Here is an 18,945-nt window from a genome sequence, read left to right as displayed (position 1 = left end):
CGGTGCACGGCCGGGGCAATGGCCGCTTGCAAGCGTTGATGTGCGCTGTTAAGATCGCGAGCGAATTCGGCTACTTCAGTGTTTTCGCGCTCAGCGCAAAGTATAGCTAACCGTGTAACTAACAGTTTTTAAATATCTTACCTCAGAGTTAGCCTGCCGCCACGCGGGCGCTTGTGAAGAATCTCCCAAAGCCACGGCCTTAGCGCGGTGCACGGCCGGGGCGATGGCCGCTTGCAAGCGTTGATGTGCGCTGTTTAGAGCGCGAGCGAATTCGGCATCTGCAGTGTTTTCGCGCTCAGCGCAGTGTAGCTAACCGTGTACATATCTTACCTCAGAGTTAGCCTGCCGCCACGCGGGCGCTTGTGAAGAATTTCCCAAAGCCACGGCCTTAGCGCGGTGCACGGCCGGGGCGATGGCCGCTTGCAAGCGTTGATGTGCGCTGTTAAGAGCGCGAGCGAATTCGGCGTCCTAAGTGTTTTCACGCTCAGCGCAAAGTGTAGCTCATGTAACTAACCGTTTTTAAATATCTCACCTCAGAGTTAGCCTGCCGCCACGCGGGCGCTTGTGAAGAATCTCCCAAAGCCACAGCCTTAGCGCGGTGCACGGCCGGGGCGATGGCCGCTTGCAAGCGTTGATGTGCGCTGTTTAAGGCGCGAGCGAATTCGGCGTCTTCAGTGTTTTCGCGCTCGGCGCCGCCGACCAGGAGAACGCGGTTTGCTAACCTAAAAACAAAGAGAATTTGAAATAGAGAGTTACCTGTCATTGTAAATTATAAAGTTACAATACATTTACTGCCATTTTTCGACAGACGATTAAAACTGTTAGAACGCCATTTGACTTTCACTGATATGTGAAAAAATAAGGATCAAAGTCAAATAGCGTTCTAACGGTTTTACATTCTGTCGAAATATGGCAGTAAATTTAAGCAGGCCTTTACTGTCCACACTATAGATTCATCTATCAGTAATCAGTAATAAATATTTTCGGAAAAATCGCTGCTCCGAAGGCCCAAGAAAATGTATAACGTATTACAATTTATAGTCACGGTACCTGGCGATAGCGGAGGTGTTGTCCACCATCTTCTGCGAATCGTTGTTGCGGATGGCGTCCTCGCACAGATACGTGTGTTTCTGCATCAGCTCGCCTACAAAACACGAATAAATGATAAATAAATATTATAGGACATTCTTACACAGATTGACTAAGTCCCACAGTAAGCTCAAGAAGGCTTGTGTTGTGGATACTCAGACAACGATATATACAGGGTGAAATTTAAATCACTGGCCAAATTGAAACACCCGAAAGAACTCGAAAAAATATTAAACACGTGTTTTTCCTTTTAATACCGCTCAGTACATTTTTTTCGAAATAACTCATCATCAAGTTGTCCTAAAAACCTCGTACGTTATGGTGAACCGACAACTACCCACTACACTTCTCTCTTATCAGTTAAGGTCATTGACACCCCGCCGCTCCCGCTGTTTGCAATCGCGTCACCAATTATGAACCCTATTGCAGCGAGATTACCTACATAAGTTGCTAATTTTTCCTTTCATACTTTAACGGGCTTAGAACCGTCAAAATGCAAAGGCAACCCATTTTTAATCTAAAATGTTATTTCTGACTAATAATTATTAACAAAACGTCCGTGGCTTAAAAACAATGAGTAAAAACTAGGTCAGGAATCTTTGCATTCAGGCGTATTTAAAAAATTGAATCAACTTATGTACTTACATTTGATTAAAAGTCGACGCAATTAATGAAAGTCCCACGAGATGGTACTCTTGGATTCAATCCTTGTCTGCGAAGGCGTGGAACTGATTCCATTTCGTATAATCTTTGTGCACCACGTAAACACTCACCACTTAATAAATAACACCGTACCATTTCGTAATATTCCCGGTTCGAAATCATTTTTTTAAACCTTAGTACGCGCGCGATTATTATTTTAAGGTTAGCGAGTGACGAGTGACTAATCATTTATGCTTACCGTTATGTTTACCGCTAGCACGGAATGGTTTAGACTACCCTCGAAATTGATAAACCTGCCTACCATCGCCAACACTAACTGGGTGGACCCTATTGCAACGATTATAAGGTTTAGTGTAGGTCAGATAAGGGTTTGCTGATGTTGTTGTTAGAACCTACTATTAGGTTTGTTTACATTTGTGGTAATAGGGTGACCACGACTCGTGGAAAATATTTAAAAATTGAAAAATGAAAATTAAAAAAAATGTACTCTTTTTTTTCGCTAAATAGATTCCTTAAGTGTGACCTAGTGCCGGGAATGAATATGGCCAGTGATTTAAATTTCACCCTGTATATATAATATATAAATACTTAAATACATACCTTACTGACTGTTTGTGACCTTACTGGGATTCGAACCCAGGACCATCGGCTTCGCAGGCAGGGTGGTGACGAATGTCATGTAAAAACTCTGCTACATTCTACTAGAAAATCACTTTTTATCGCAATCGCCTCGCAGATGGTAGGTACATCGTATTTTCCCGGAAACGTTCGTATTTATCAACGATACTTCAGTACCAGTCCCTCAGTATTTTTTTGTATCGAGACTGACTGAAATAGCAAGACACGTTCGCTCGTTTCCGTGGAAATACGATGGAAAATAATTAAGTGGCTTTCACTTTTCAAAACTGCTGTATCTCTGGTTGAAATGACAATGATGATTTTAGAAAAATAAAATAATAATGTCTGGGTTCTGATATATTTTTATCCATGGGTAACATTATATTTGGATAACATTATGTATAATATTAAATTGTCTTACCGGCGGTGCGTACGAAGTCAAGCGGGTCGACGGCCTGGTCGCACAAGTCACGCACGCGCAGAACCGCGTCGGCATACTGGTTTTTCAGATTGTTGAAATGCTCCTCTGCCACCTACAAAACCAATTAAATTACTACTAACTATTATTATTTTAGCTAAATCAATTTTGTGTATAATTTAGGTTTTTTTACCTGTTTCATTCTTTAAACAAGTTAAAGGTTTGTTGTACCTATTTAAACCGTACTAATATGTATTTAAAAAAGCATAAATATTAAATTTAATATTTTGCACGATTAATTTTATTTAACTAGCACAACTTTTGGAAATAAATTAAATTATTTTGATTAAATATTTTGATTTGAGTTTTTTTTAGTAGTCACACTACTATAATATTTTTACTAAATAAAAATCTAAATTTCGTTGTCTCTCCATCGCATAGATAGATCGCATAGAGATAGAGAGACAGATAACGAAACTTTTATTTTCGGGGTAGGGTTAGGGTAAAGGGTTATTATCTAACTCACCTTGCTTTCGGGATAGTTGAGCCTGATCTTGCCGGCTGCCACGAGTTGGGGAGACAGTTTTTCAACCTAAAAGAGAAAAAACAAGTTAAATATATGTTAACCTTTCTCACGACTCGACTTATCGTACTTAAGAACAATAAAAACGGTTCATTACCATACAAACTAACCGGTTTTCATAGCTTATTCGATTTCTGATAACACCAGAAATTTGGTAACAATATGACCCCTCATGGGCCACCAAATAATATCAAAATACGACCAATCTACATTATTTACATGAAAGGTCGTATATAGTTATTTTAGTTGTATGGTTAAGCCTTTATAAGGCAGAGGGAATCAATTTCCCACCTGTTGAACTTTATTTCAAAGTGATAGGGATCAATTTTGCATAAATTCTGACACCCTTATACCTTATAAAGGGGTTAATATTACGGTTGAAGAGAAAATAGAAAATAAAACTACAAAACAGCATAACCACCTGCTTATATCACAATTTTTAAGAGTATAGTCGTGCTCACACGGTAGATTTAGGTACCCCCTAATGTCTGCAAACAATAAGGGATACGGTGGAAATGTTCACCGCTCGGTAACTCGGTAAAGCGGTGGGTCGGTGTCCTAGTCCCATAAGTTCTAGTCTCACCATGATTTTTTCTATTTTGCCTTTACTTCATCAATGTTTTATCGATTACCTCTCTAGCATGGTGCGTGAGCTGATCAGCAAGCCTCTTGTTATGGTGCGAGTTAGCCGCAACCATATTGGCAGTGGCGGCAGCTCGTTGGCTGAACGCCTGTAGGGCAGCTGCCTTGTCGTGGAAGTTGGCTTCACGGCCGGGGGTACCTGGTAAATTGATACAAGTTAGAGATTTCCTGTATTAGTTGACGAGTTTGTATTGAAGGCCTTTTAGATCTAAGCAAAGCGTTTGACTTTGTAATATACCGATATAATAGAACAAATTAGAAGAGCGTGTATTAAGAAGAAATGCGTTAAACTGTGTACACTTTTACCTTACTAAAATATATCAATGTACAAAAATAGAACATAAAGCTAGTTTTACAAATACCATATTCGTTGCGGAGTGCCACAGGGGAGTATATTAGCTCCAATACTGTTGTACCTAAGTTTTTACAGTCTTTTGCAATATTTTTATTTATTTATTTATACAAGGAATTCCAACAGCTATGAATGATGCATTAGACTTTTTAGATAGCATTACAGAGCCAATTATAGGAACTCGCAAATAGAAACTGAATATATGATACGTTACACAGTACACGCTATAATATATATGTCTGTAATTATTGCGTTTCTCGTCAATTACTAAATTATAATGCTATAACTCTCCCACGTAAAGCCTACCTTCCCCAGAGGACCCAGTCCCACGCGATGGTCAGACCAGTGCCCTGTTTATCAAAAGCTTGTAACTTATAATACAAGTGGAAGTCCCTTTCTAGCAAAAGCTGTCAAAAAGGGACTTACAAGCATTTGATACTAGTAAACAGGGCCCTGGTCTGCAAAGAACTGCAGATGCATATGTCACAGGTTCTCCATCAAGCTGAAGAGCACAATAAATGGAGAAGCCTATTGCAACGTTTCCGTCGAAGCCGCGATCCTCAGCAGTGAGGGAACGACTGAGGAGGAAAGCCTACCTTCAGGTGCGTTGACGGCTTCAGTAAAGTGGCGCAGCGGAGCGGCGACATCGATGAAGTCTTCAACCACGCGGTTAACGCAAGCGCGATCCATGGCACGCTGCAGTGCGTGCAGCTTCTCTGTCAACTCCCTAAAACATTATTCCGATTATGGAGATATTCTCAAATGCCGACATCGAGGGTACAATTTCAAATATAGGATGCAATGCAACTATAAACATGACGCAGTAAACAAATCCCATTTTCACACAATTTAACTCGACTTTCATGATATTATTACCAAACCATTTTCACTTTCACCTCATTCTATGCAAAGGTCAACTGGAAAAAATGACACGCGCAGCAATTTCCTTGCAAAGCGTACTCGATTTGTGAGCACGGCCAAACTTCAAACTTCAACATTTATTCAGCAAACAGGCCACAAGGGCACTTTTACACGTCAACATTGAATTTACATACACGCAAAAATAATAATAATACATCAACAATTATAAAATACAACTAACTGGCAACTACCAATTCAGGATACGCTTTCTTTACCCACAGCGAGCAATAGTTAAACATTACATTGTAATAATGTTACCTGGTGATCGCTCGCGCTTCTTCGGAGTCTCCACGTCCGCTGGCGCACAAGTCGGCCAACTTGTCGGATAAACGTTGCACGTCCGAACACAGTTGAAGGATTTCAGCTTTCTCTCGCCCTTGAAGGCCATCCGCGATCTGTATAAAAGAAGGTTTGTTTAGTTGTGAGGTAAAAGATAAATGCGTCTCACTTTCTCATTAAGCAAAATGTGAGAAGTAAGTACAGTCGCCATCAGATATATCGGAGCGGCCAAGGTGTTCACAATATCTGAACACGCACTCTAACGCCTTGACAATAGAGGCGCGTTCAGATATTTGTGAACGCCTTAGCGGCTCAGATATATCTGATGGCGACTGTACATATTGGACCAAGGTATTGGATAGATGGAATACTATCCTTAGGCCCACTTGCACCATTCCACTAACCCGGGCTTAATCGGTTAAACTGTTAACACAGTGTCAAATTGTACTGGTAACCATGGTAACTCCATGGTTTAACCGGTTAACCCCGGGTTAGTGAATGGTGCAAGTGGCCTTTAGATGCACTCTGTTAAATATAGCCCACTGGCCTTGAAGATGATGCTTTGAGATGCAGCCACGACTGACGAGGACTAATGCGGAATACCGAGCGTAGTGAGGGGCACAAAAACATATTTTTCTTTAACCTCACCCTTCGTCTCTGATTTCTTTGTGAATAATGTGGAATCCCGAGCGTAGCGACGGCTTTACGTTTTTTTGTTACTTACCCTCTGACCCTGAGAAACGATACTGTTAATCGCCTTCTGGCCCTCGACCCTCGTGTGGGGGTCGGCGTTAGGATGCAGAAGCCATTTATGAGCGGTCTCCATTCTTGCTCGCATGGTTTTCCCCCCGGCTTGCTCCGCGGCGCGGACTCCTTCGTTCACTATGGAGTCCACTTCGTTGATTTGGTTGCGAAGGTCAGAGGCTAGGTTTAGTGCCTGCAAAGAATTATAACGAATGATATTTATTTTATAATGACAATAATCGATAGTTAGCTGACATTTATATTGAATTAACAATTCTTATTACCTCAATATTTATGATAAAATATTAAAATTGTAACTGACAGAAAAATAGGCAAGATAAAACGTTTTCATGGAGATCTCGTTTTGGTAGTAACGTGACGTCAAGATCCTAATTTTATTTTTATTTCGATTTTTGGGATAACAAACAACTATAGGATAAAGTAAATAAAATTATCCTATAGTTGTTTGTTATACCAAAAATAAATAAATATATGAATATAAATATGAACTAAAACAAAATAATATATATTTGTTCCTTCAGCAATTGTTTTATGTCTATGTTCTGATTAAATCAAGAGTGAACAGGCACCTTCTGGGCGAGCTCGCTCCATCGTAGGCCACGTCTACGCCTCGGCTAGTCTGTGGCCATGAGTAAGCCCATTCATAATAAAAAAAAAATCGAACGATAGGTAATTGAATTTTAAAATCAATAAGAATTCTAAAATATATATTGAGACATTACCTTGGCTTCTCTTCCATGGCCGTATTGTCTTTCATCGCACAGTTGATCGCCATTTATCCCGCCAGACCTGAAAACAGAACACGGTGGGTATGATGATGATTGAATTTTATAACTGTATGGTACCAAATTTTGAAAAAAAATTAATATATTTATTTTATGAAGTTTTCTATAAAATCACTTTTTTCGTAACTAGGTTGCTGTGAAGGATCTCACATATACGAAATCTACATATTTGGGTTTGTCTTTGCCGTGTCGAAAAACCGTGTCAGAGATTTTAATTTGAAACTAATTAACACAAAAGTTATGGCCAGAAAACCAGGTTTTTGGCCTAAAATTGTTCAAAACGATGAACTTTGAAGTAAATATGGGATACTATATTGCTTAAAGCCGCTGCTGTTAATACGATAAGCTACAAAAGACATAAGAAAACTTAAGGGGCCCACTGATTATCAGTCCGCCGGACGGTATCGGCCTGTCAGTTAGAACAAATTTTGACAGTTCCGAACAACTGACAGGCCGATACCGTCCGGCGGACTGTTAATCAGTGGGCCCCTTAAGGGATTCAGATCGAAGGTCATTGGCGTTAGGGTGCCCCCTTAAGACCCAAAGCCTTGCAAACGAAGTTCATCCAAACTATACATTATTAGCAGGCATAGAAGTCTATGTGGCAAAAAGGAGTGTTTGAGAAAATAAAACATCGATAAATCTACTTGCTGTAGGTAAGTTACCGAGAAATTTCAATAACGCAAATCAATTACAAAGCGGTATTTTTTTTTATTAGGTACATATAGTTAGAACTTGAAAATTAAAACGTAAACACGTGTAGTATACAGTGCCAAAATAATAGAAAACTACCAATATATCAAAAGAGAAGATGATATCGAATGTGTTGTGTATTTCGCGGTAGCTATCTTCTTATAAAATGTAATGCATAAATATTTAAGTAAAAGTAAATTTATTTATTATTAAATTATTATTCTCTTTATTCATCATTGTTCTTAGGCTAGGGTTTTTGTAATATGAATACAAAAGTAAAATATAAAAACACTTACAAAACAATAAAAAATACTTATAAACACATTATAAAAAACCTAACCTAGGGTGCCGCCGGCAGCGGGGCAGGGCCCAAGCTGCCGGTGGTCAGGGCCGCAGAGTGAGGAACCGACGTACTATAAATTATTATTATTTTTAGCATGAAAAAAATGAACAAAAGGACAAAATATCATGTTTAAAATACAAGTCAGCAATTTAATAATAAATAAATTTACATATGTCGTTTAAAAAAAAGTATAAGTTAAAGTATATAACGTCGATAACAGACATGTCGATATTTAATTTTGTCAATCGCTTTATTTTGCTGATTATTAGCTTACCTTACGAGTCTGCGAATGGCATCAGCGTGGGTAGGTCCCAGATGTTCGGCGGCGCGTTGCGCTGAAGTAAGCACCGAGCGGAGAGCCCTTTCGCCGCTGCTGTTGCGTAAGGCGTCAGGATCCTGCACAACAACAACAATAAATACTCAAAAACAGTCGTTTTCACCTTTGAAATTACAAATTTATTTCATAGAAAACACCAGATTCTGGAACCACTAAGCCGCCACGAACTTTGATTTGCGCCTGATTTGTGACGATATGTCGTGCGCGAGAAAGAAGTGAAAAATTAAGGCCTATTGTCCACGGAAGCGTAGCTGCTTGGCTTTTCGACAGTTAGGGGCTGTTGTACCAAATGTACCAATTACCCTTTTGTTACGGTACCTAGTATTTTTTTTTAAAGCCTATAAGGTGTCCCACTGCTGGGCAAAGGCCTCCCCGCTAGACCTCCAATCCTCCCGATTAAGTGCAGCATATGTCCAATGGCTGAGAAATGTGTCCAGGTCGTCCCGCCATCTCCTCTTAGGCCGACCTTGCCGGCGTTTACATTGTAGCACCCACTCCGTGGCTAGTTTAGCCCACCTCTGTGGTACCTAGTAATATTCAACAGAAAACTTTTAAGGTGTACAATGACAGCAACATACTAAACGAACTTACATTGAGGAATTCGTGCGCGTTAGCCATCTTGCCATGTATCTGCGCCTGCAGAGCCTTCAGGACGGCAATGTTGTCCTTCTCTCCCCCGTCCTCCACGTACGACGTCAGCTGCAGTACTCTGTAATAAAGAATGGTACATTAATACATAGTCTGAGAATTGCTGGCCGAGTTGGGTCTAAAAGGGCAAGCGAAGAGAGGTCGTTCGGTTATAGGGAATATTAGGCAAAGCTTTGCGTAGATGGCACCTTTGTGGCACATACAGTAAACAAACCACATTGACACATCACACGTCACGTCAATCACATGACCTATCGCGAAAAAAAAATCGAAATTTCGTTATCTAATCTCTCTATCACACTTGCACATTCGAGCGATAAAGAGGCTGATAACTAAATTTGGATTTTCGCGTTTACCGGTAGGCCCTTGTTAACAAATCGCCTTGATGCATCAATGTCATATTTTATTGTCTGTGAAAACTTGTCAAAAAACAGTTTAAGGCACAGTATGTATAGGTTAGTCTATGAATTTACTGAGTCGGTAGTGCTGCACTCTGGCGGCAGAACATTGCAGTAATATCCCCTATTCAAGACGGGTCCCTGAGTATAGTATGTTTAGCACACATAGGTATATCACAGAATTACCACCTAAAACAAAATAACTATCTGAAATTCTAATATACATAAGTACATAAGTTCCGATTAACTCATTGGTACGAGCCAGGATTTGAACTCGCGACCTCCGAATTGAAAGTCGGACGTCATATCCACTCGGCCACCACCGCTTACACCATGCAATGAAAATCCTAAGCTAAAGCACCCAATTAATAAGTTTTCCCAGTCTACTGTAAGGCCAAGCAATTTAATTTCAGTGCCATTTCGTACCTTGTCTCAGTGACAATAGTGTGCACTTGTATTTACTTACCCTAGGGCCATGCGGGCCATAGCCCGGGGCGCCAACCCCCAGGGGCGTTATATGCCGCCCCTGGGGGATTGCATTTTGTTTTTGTTCCTTAACTTCTGGGGCGGCGAAACGTATTGGCCCGGGGTTCCAAATTTCAAAATACGCCCCTGATACATAGTATGTGGTCCCTTAGCGTCTTTCATATTGATTGCCATTGTGACAAGGTACGAAATGGTACTGATATTAAATTCTTTGACTGTACCAAACTTAATGACAATATTTCCGGGCATGTTACGGAAAAGTAGTATTATAGCGCTATGAATTAAATCAGACAAGACGGTAGGTAGGTTTTCTAGTAAATTACACAATTACACATATGAGACTAAGAGTTAGAGTTCGCTAAATTTTTATGTAAGGAGAGTTTCATAGTAAATCGCCGGGGCGCGCCGGCTGACGTTGATCAGTCCGTCAAATGTGGTTGGTGCAACTGGCACTAAGGGTCAGTTGCACCAACCTCATTTGACAGACTGATCAACGTCGACCGGCGCGCCCCGGCGCCTTACTATGAAACTTTCCATACATAAAAATTTAGCGAACTCTTTGACGATACGAACAGTTTGGTGCAACCGACCCTTAATCTAGTTATATTTACCTGATGATTTCATGAATTTCGTCAGCCATCCTTTGGGCAAGGTAGTTTCTATTCTCCGCCGCCTCTTCAATACCTTTGCCACCTGCCAATAAAAACCATTGATATGAGATAACAGAAGACAAACGCTTGAAACTTAGGAAGACCTAAATGTAAGAGAATACTGTTGCAGTATAATATGTTTTTTTTATGTCAAAAAGGTATCTTATTTCCATTATGGCAACTCTGCATTCACATTCACCGCCGGTGCGAGCTACGCTCAACGAGCGTAGCCGATAGCGTGGTTTTCCGCTTTGTAGCAAAAAGCGACTACGAACAGTGAACGCTGGCAGTGAATATGTTAAAATATATTTTGATATAGAAAGCCACATCAGTGCCCAAAGGGGTACGACATAGAGATAGGTCATCTCGCTCGAATACTACACGTGGCGGCCTTGTCCTCTTATCATCGGACGGGCCGCACGTTTGTTTGCCACCACATAACAATCACGCTATTTAAAGCGTTCTGTCAGAGTTTCTATACGAGCTGCCTGTGGTTCAACTCAGAAGTCGCTCAGTGCCCTGAGGGTTCAATATAATAACGGCTTTCGGGCATTGTTGAAGCTGCCCCGCTTCTGTAGCGCTCCTAAAATGTTTGCGGAGGCACGCACAGACGGGTTTCACGCCATCCTGCGCAAAAGAACTGCCTCGCTAGTCAGTAGGATGCGGAGCAGCTCCAACGGCATCCTAAGGATGTTTGTGGAGAAGCCTGATTCTCCCATGCACAAGCACATTAATAAGTTAATGATCATAGTTAATTGAAAGTGAATAAGTTAATTGTGTAAATTTTATTTTAAGTAATTGACTTGATTTATTGTGCATTTCAATTTGATTGATTTTATTTATTTTGATTTTTAATTTAACTAATTTTATGTTGTGCATTTAAATTTTATTATTTTAAGTTTTAGTATTTTAAATATTAACAATAGATTTTAAGTCACTATGTACTTAACCCCAATGGATACTAGTTATCTGAATAAATAAATTATATTATTATTATATTATATTATAACAAAACAGGCCGTACCTTCGGTAAGAATATGTATGTATATCTTCATAGAGCAGATCAGCACGGGAGCCAGTTGCTTGACGCTCTCAAGACACCGCGCCAAGGTTTCCGCGTGAGGAGGGTGGGTTAATTCCGCTGCGCGGGCCGCTACCTACAGACAGGAAAACACTCAATCAAACATAAAAGCATTTCAGTGAGCTCAAACTTGATCGGGTTTAGAATGGGTTTAAATCGTGCTTTTAAATAAAGGCAATTCAGTTACATACGAATTGCCAATATAATATAAGCTAAATACAATAAGTTTTTGGCAAAAATACATTTTTGGTACAAGCTTTTATCGCTGACTGTACTTTTCTTACGACAGACAACTAATACTCATCGAGACAATTCTAAAAACCCCTAACACAATTAGGTTTCGTTGTTTTATCACAGAGTTCCTACCTCCTGTCTCCATCATCAGATCAGCTCGATGACACCATAATATTGTATTGTCACCCGACTTACGTATGTATGCAACATTTCAGCTCAATCGGAAACCGGGAAGTGGATCAAATTTAACTTGCAAGATTTGATTACAGACCGACAGACAACGGTCAGGTGAAAGTAAATAAAAGCTTGTAAAAAAGGCGCAACCCGCCAATACCTAAAATTTTAAATCACTTAGTTCGGTTTCAAATGTATTTACCTCTGTACCGGGTCACTCTAAGCCCTGAATTTGCACGGGATAATGGATTTACGACCTTAGTCCCAAATACTTAAACTTGCAAATCTCTTAGTTCGAAACTTACCTCTCTAGCGGCCCTCGACAGCGCCGGCGATATGTCTCTCAGGAACTGCACCAAGTCTTCCATAGTATCTATCACTTCTGCCACGCCAAGGTAATCTAGCACCTAAGGACACAATCACAAGGTTCTAATTACAATGAAAGGGATGTATCATACAAAAATATCGGAGGACAGAGCTTTACCCGTCTGCTGAGCACAGAACAGGCTCTATGGTCTGCAAATATGTAAAAAATGTATCCACAAAAGCAGCAAATATGTTTATTACACGTAAAAAAGAAATGGGTGCGATGGGTGCATTCTAATAAGTATTGTATTGACTGCTGCTTTCCTAGAACACGGGATTTCTCAAAATGGAATATGCGAACCGGGTTCGTTCAGAGATGGTAAAGGAGACTCAGCATATGACAGGTAATGGTAGACTAGCTTACGTGTATTACGAAAATGCGTTATGAAAAAACAAATTGAGTAAGTCCACAGTCGTTTAGGACTCATGGTTATTAACAAAGAGAATTTGATATAGAGGCGGATTGTCAAAGTAATTTTTGTAGCCACAGTAAATTTACTGCCATCTTTCGCCCGCCTGCCAAAACTTTAAGAACGCCATTTGACTTTGATCCTTGTTCTTTCACTGATATGTGTTTTTGTTAAATGTCGCCATCTACACAAGCATAGGCCATATGGTGCCAATTTTCGAATTTGCGCCGTACCTTTGGCCTTTACTTCTTTTTGCAGTAAATTTACTTTACAACAAGTGCGAGTCGGACTCGCGCACGAAGGGTTCCGTACCACAATGCAAAAAAATAAAATAAAAAAAAGCAAAAAAAAACGGTCACCCATCCAAGTACATACTGACCACTCCCGACGTTGCTTAACTTTGGTCAAAAATCACGTTTGTTGTATGGGAGCCCCATTTAAATCTTTATTTTATTCTGTTTTTAGTATTTGTTGTTATAGCGGCAATAGAAATACATCATCTGTGAAAATTTCAACTGTCTAGCTATCACGGTTCGTGAGATACAGCCTGGTGACAGACGGACGGACGGACGGACGGACGGACAGCGAAGTCTTAGTAATAGGGTCCCGTTTTACCCTTTGGGTACGGAACCCTAAAAATAACTGTGAGAATCCGTCTCTATACTAAATTCTCTTTGTTAAGTTAGAGAAAATCTGGTCTAGCATGATTATTGGGCCTAGTTATGAAGTTATTATCTTAATGTACCTTTTTGCATTCCTTGACGATTTTCCTGACTTCAGACTCATCGAAGCAGAGGAGAAGAGCCGACGTGCCCTGGAGGATGCCTCTCGAACCTTCTATCAGCTTTTTCCTGCAAAAAGATAAATTTGATGAATATTTCTGTGTTAATATCAACTACAAGCATATTAAGACAATTTGTGGTCACCACACATCGGGTAAACTCCCTTCCGTAACTAACAACGTGAAGTTCAGCAGATCTGGGGATCTCACGGGTTTCGTACATTCAAACTATGCAAACTATGGGGAAACGTGACATGGGAGGGCGGTGCAGACTCTGTATGGAGGCAGAGACGCCCTTGCACATCCTCACAGAGTGCCCTTGCCTAATGCGTACTCGTGACTTAATCCTGGGCGGACACATATTGCGCACGGAGGAGTTGGAGGAGGTGGTGACGTCTCTCGAGATCAAAAAGATCCTGCAGCTGTTTGAAGTTGCAGGTTTGGATCGAGGATAGAGAGGTGGCGATCACAATAGATCAGGAATGGTCGCAGTGATGCATAAGCTTTGAAGCAGAACCGCCTCATAGCGCGGGGTTTTTAGAGGAATTTTGTTGATAAGTTGGCTGGTTTGTACTCTACAAAAAACATATTATGTTACAATTGAGTTATTGAAAAAGGCGAGCGTGTATGAGGAATGTTATGAAAGTGAAGGAAGCGAAAGAGGTATGTCAGGATCGTAGCAAGTTGAAATCCGTGGTCTCTGCCTACCCCTCCGGGAAATAGGCGTGATAATATGTATGTATGAGTTATTGAAATGCGCTACTCGTCTCTGCTTACTAATGTTAATATTTTACCTGGCAGGCCCGGAGTAAGGATCAGCTCGTAGCATATCAGAAGCTTGTTGTAGTAGTGTGGCAGCGCCTTCCACTCTTCGTAGGGCTCCGGGCATATCGTGTCTGAGGATAGAGTCGTCTGAGGACTCGATGGTCTCATGGCCCACCTGTATGACAAGATGATTGCTGTCAGGATTTAAAAAAAACGGGCCTGAGTGTGACACAAGTTTACAAACAAATAATGGAGAAAATATTTTTTGCCGACATTCATACATAAAATATGATATGATAGATAGATAGATAATATTTATTTCTGATTGAAAATTTACATGTTATTCTTCCTTAAAAATAGCAGAAATTCACAAAAAGATCGTCAAGTGTATACAAATCAAAATTTAAAGAATAATAAAAATAAATAAGAATAATAAAAAATAATATGCATTAAATCGTAATTTGTTTGTCATATCAAAAAAGATCAAAATTGACATGAATGAACTAAAAATACTCCGTCAGTTAAATATGCAAGCTATGTATTCGCCGTCTCACGTCTTTTTCCAAACAAGACATTGACTATTTACGGATGTTCTGCGTTTTTTTTTCGATGTGGCGCGCGCACAGCTCTTGTGAGCAAGGACCCCGCTAAGGACACGGGCGAGCCTTGCTCATATGCATATCTGTCGCCAGTTTTCCCTTAGTCGCCTTATACGACACCCACGGGACGAGATGGGGTGGTGCTATTCTTTTCTGATGCCGGCACCACTCGGAACGGCACCACCTACACTGCGTTTTATGATGTTCTTACCTTGACAAGATTATTGACGGCGAGCGACACGGCCTGCACGGGCCGCGCCAGGTCCGGCATAGCGTTGCCATCTTCGGCCTCTTCGTGCAGGATAACCAGCCGCGAGACCTGGAAAAAGATACGGCTATTACTTCACATATCATACAATACAATATAAATCCTCTTTATTTCACAACCTCACGTTTAGAGAGAGACACACATAACTGACATAATACATGAAGACAAGAGGTAACAACAGGCGGTCTTATCGCTAAAGAGCGATCTCTTCCAGACAAGCTTTAGGTAGTGGAGATATGATTCTAAAAATTTACACTGAAATAGATCAACACAAGGCCTCCAGTATCCAGAGCTGGCATTGAACTCTGGGATGATTTTAAGGGGGGGTCAAACATCGACAAAAATAGATGAGGTAATTTATGAACAGCCCCTAATAGGTACTTAGTTAAAAACAAGAAATTTGACCGAAGCCTAAACCCACTAATGCACAAAAGTTTTAAACCTGAACCCACAGACAAAGCATCCTCCAGACTGAGCATAGTCGCGCTACCCCCTCTGCCACGCATACGGTAATTTTACTCCATGAGCGAGTCGAAAGTGTCTTTGTGTGACGTTCGTGTCTTTGAACGGACCAAACACGGCACGGGATTTCGCTCACCTCGTCCCGCGCACCCCCGCATTTTTGGCATCATTGGTTACATGAAATAATTGCTCTAAACTCGGTCTAGAGGATTCCTAGTCTATGCCTGAACCTAAATACTTGAAAGGAAATGGTGAAACAACAGATACTTAGCATACAACGCAGATATCTTAAGTCTTAAGCTTGCACCTGCCTTATCAGTTTATGAGATAACAACGCTTTACTTATTCTCATCGTGTACAAACATGTACAAAATATGCCGGTCAGAAGAAATTCTACTCTATACGAAGACGGTAAGATCCAAAATCGAAAAAGGGGGGTACCTATAAAATTACAGTTACATGAATTTAAACTTTATGTCAACGGGCAAAGATTCTTAATCATACAGCATTGTTAAAAATATAAGATGTGCATCACGTAGTATCTAGTCTTTAGTTTAGTGCTTTACATACAATACAGGGTGCTTCCCGTAACATGAGCAATAAATTAAACTAAAGGCTGTACTCCTCAAACTGACCAACATTTGTTCAGCAACTTTTAAAAATTATGAATCCTTTAGACTACTTCTTTTTCATACATAATAAATATTGCCTTCAATGTACGCTGACATCAGTGTGTTTGACGTTACTTGTCACGCTCTTAACATAACAAAATTTGCAATACATTGCGTCTTAGAAAAAACTTTAAAGTGTAATAAAAATCGAAACACGAGATATTTTCAAAAGTTGCTGAACAAATGTTGGTCAGTTTGAGGAGTAGAGCCTACAGTTTAATTTATTGCTCCTGTTACAGAAAACATACTGTATACGCGCTTATATCTGTCAGTAAATGCTACTATACTACAATACAAAAGAATGTCGCAAGTTGTTAGATTTAAAGTTAAAAGACAAGACTCCACATTTATTTGAATTTAAAACTTATTTGAAATTGTTCGCAGAAATCGCGAAGCGTCTGGTTGACGTAACTGGTGATCGAAGGGCTGCTACCTCGCATAAAACGTATCAGCATTGCGATACAGCGAGGTAATGCCGCCAGCACCCTTGGTACAATGCCTCGGGGGCCTATTTTAGATTTAAGCTAAGTTATTAATTTCGTTTAGTAGTACCACTGTATATATCATTTATTTAGTTTACATTCCATCAAAACTTGCACTCAGGATGTTTCCGGTCACACGCCTATTCAATCGGAAATGGACTTTGGGCGTTTTCAGAAATAAATATTGAAAACCTGATTCTTTCACATCTGGACGTTCTTGGGCTCATTCTACTCAGAATCGACAGCATTCTCCATCCCACCATTAAAAAAAGATGTCCCAAAATGTCCATTCCATTACGTCACGTTTTAGTATGAAAAAATGTTTCACTTGTATGTGTGTGACGTAGTGGAATGTACAATTTTCATACAAATTTTTGGGACATTTTATTTTATCATCAGAATTGAATATGCTAGTGATTCTGAGTTGAAAGAACCCAAAAACACCGGGATCTGTGAGAATCGGGTTTTCGATATTTATTTCTGAAAACGCCCTTTTATGTTATTTATTTAAAGTTCAAAATAGTTTGTTTCAAAAGTACTGAGCTTTGACAAGTGCCTGTACAGTCGACGTCAAAGATATGTTTACACTTTTGCACCTTACTCCTTTGTAATAAGGCGAAAAATGTAAACATATCTTTGACTTCGACTGTACTTATAGTAAAATCAAACACTCGCTGAACGCGAATACGTAGTGTTCTCTGTCACACCTACCCGCCGTAGGTAAGTGTGACAGAGAGCACAACCACGTATACAGTACTATTTAAGTGAAAGTAACCGCATGGCGCGTTCAGATTTCGTACTTTGATACAGATTCCTTATACTGAGAGCCTACCGCGAACTACGGTCGATGTGTTGCCTCCCTGTCACACTTCCATACAAATTTACAGGTGCGACAGAGAGGTAACACGTCGAACGTGGTTCGCTGTATTCTGAGACAGTAATGTCAGTTAAGGTCAGCGACATGGTTGACCGCATTTGAGTGAATATCATTCTATTTCAGCTGTGTGCCATAATGAAGAAAGAGATGCAGAAACCTGCTGTTTGATGAACACAGCTGTTGTGTAATGTAATGCTGATCGTAGAAAAAATACAAGTAATATTTTTATAACAATATAGAGCCTTTTCTCGCTTTTCTTTCTAACACTAGAATCATTAGAAAACTTTATCTAACAAAGAGTAATATAAGTATATAGGTTTTTAGGGTTCCGTACCTCAAAAGGAAAAACGGAACCCTTATAGGATCACTCGAGCGTCTGTCTGTCTGCCCGTCTGTCACACTCACAGCCTATTTTCTCGGAAACTACTGTACCAATTAAGTTAGTATTTGGTACACATGTAAATTAGTGACCCAAAGATGGAAGTATTTTTTTTTATTTTTAAATACATAGGTTCGAAGTTATTTAAGAAATTAGCCAAAAAATTACCATCCCCCCCCCCCCTTTATCTCCGAAACTGGGTCTACAATTTTGAAAAAAATACATAATATAGTTATTTACCTATAGATATCAGGAAAACCAATTAGAAATGTCCAGTCAAGCGTGAGTCGGACTTATGTGCGGAACCCTACAAACGCGAGTCCGACTCGCACTTGGCCGGTTTTTTATATAACATATATATGGCCATGTAAATTTTATGGTCAGCAATCAATAAACATTGTTTTAAATTGATTCTAATTGTTATTCTCGTCATAAACAGACTATTAAATATGTTGGCACAAATATAGGTCTATAATGAATCGGTACATAAGGACAAACTACTCAATGACATATATTAAATAGCTCCATTCATCTCTGACTAATTGATTGCTGGAAATATACAATGTTGACAATGTTTCTAATAAATCCTGATGACATATTTACTCGTATTTGTATCGAAAAAGTCACTTATTGCTGACCGCTGGAACAGATCCCTAAAGGTGACAGTCCATTTCCAACGACAACAGCAGTACCATTCGTTTTACTATGGAAATTGACAATAACACC

The 18,945-nt window shown here is 40.0% G+C and overlaps 1 protein-coding gene across 1 annotated transcript in view; it reads right to left on the bottom strand.

Moving 5' to 3' along the window:
* LOC134675562 (vinculin) overlaps nucleotides 1-18,945 on the bottom strand; it is an 83,011-nt gene that overhangs the window by 13,552 nt on the left and 50,514 nt on the right. Inside the window, exons 2-18 of the mRNA XM_063533842.1 lie at nucleotides 15,292-15,399; nucleotides 14,511-14,656; nucleotides 13,681-13,786; nucleotides 12,465-12,566; nucleotides 11,695-11,827; nucleotides 10,632-10,713; nucleotides 9,080-9,197; nucleotides 8,426-8,547; nucleotides 7,053-7,119; nucleotides 6,290-6,502; nucleotides 5,545-5,681; nucleotides 4,962-5,092; nucleotides 4,004-4,152; nucleotides 3,315-3,380; nucleotides 2,792-2,903; nucleotides 1,051-1,144; nucleotides 533-722 (exon numbers count right to left, since the gene is read on the bottom strand). Of these exons, the coding sequence (XP_063389912.1) occupies nucleotides 533-722; nucleotides 1,051-1,144; nucleotides 2,792-2,903; nucleotides 3,315-3,380; nucleotides 4,004-4,152; nucleotides 4,962-5,092; nucleotides 5,545-5,681; nucleotides 6,290-6,502; nucleotides 7,053-7,119; nucleotides 8,426-8,547; nucleotides 9,080-9,197; nucleotides 10,632-10,713; nucleotides 11,695-11,827; nucleotides 12,465-12,566; nucleotides 13,681-13,786; nucleotides 14,511-14,656; nucleotides 15,292-15,399 (2,076 nt within the window). The remainder of the gene's footprint in view (nucleotides 1-532; nucleotides 723-1,050; nucleotides 1,145-2,791; nucleotides 2,904-3,314; nucleotides 3,381-4,003; nucleotides 4,153-4,961; nucleotides 5,093-5,544; nucleotides 5,682-6,289; nucleotides 6,503-7,052; nucleotides 7,120-8,425; nucleotides 8,548-9,079; nucleotides 9,198-10,631; nucleotides 10,714-11,694; nucleotides 11,828-12,464; nucleotides 12,567-13,680; nucleotides 13,787-14,510; nucleotides 14,657-15,291; nucleotides 15,400-18,945) is intronic.

The sequence above is a fragment of the Cydia fagiglandana genome, chromosome 22, assembly GCF_963556715.1.
Source record: "Cydia fagiglandana chromosome 22, ilCydFagi1.1, whole genome shotgun sequence".
NCBI lineage: Eukaryota > Metazoa > Arthropoda > Insecta > Lepidoptera > Tortricidae > Cydia > Cydia fagiglandana.
The sequence above is the reverse complement of the archived record's forward strand: the minus strand, read 5'-3'. Positions and strand labels throughout refer to the sequence as shown.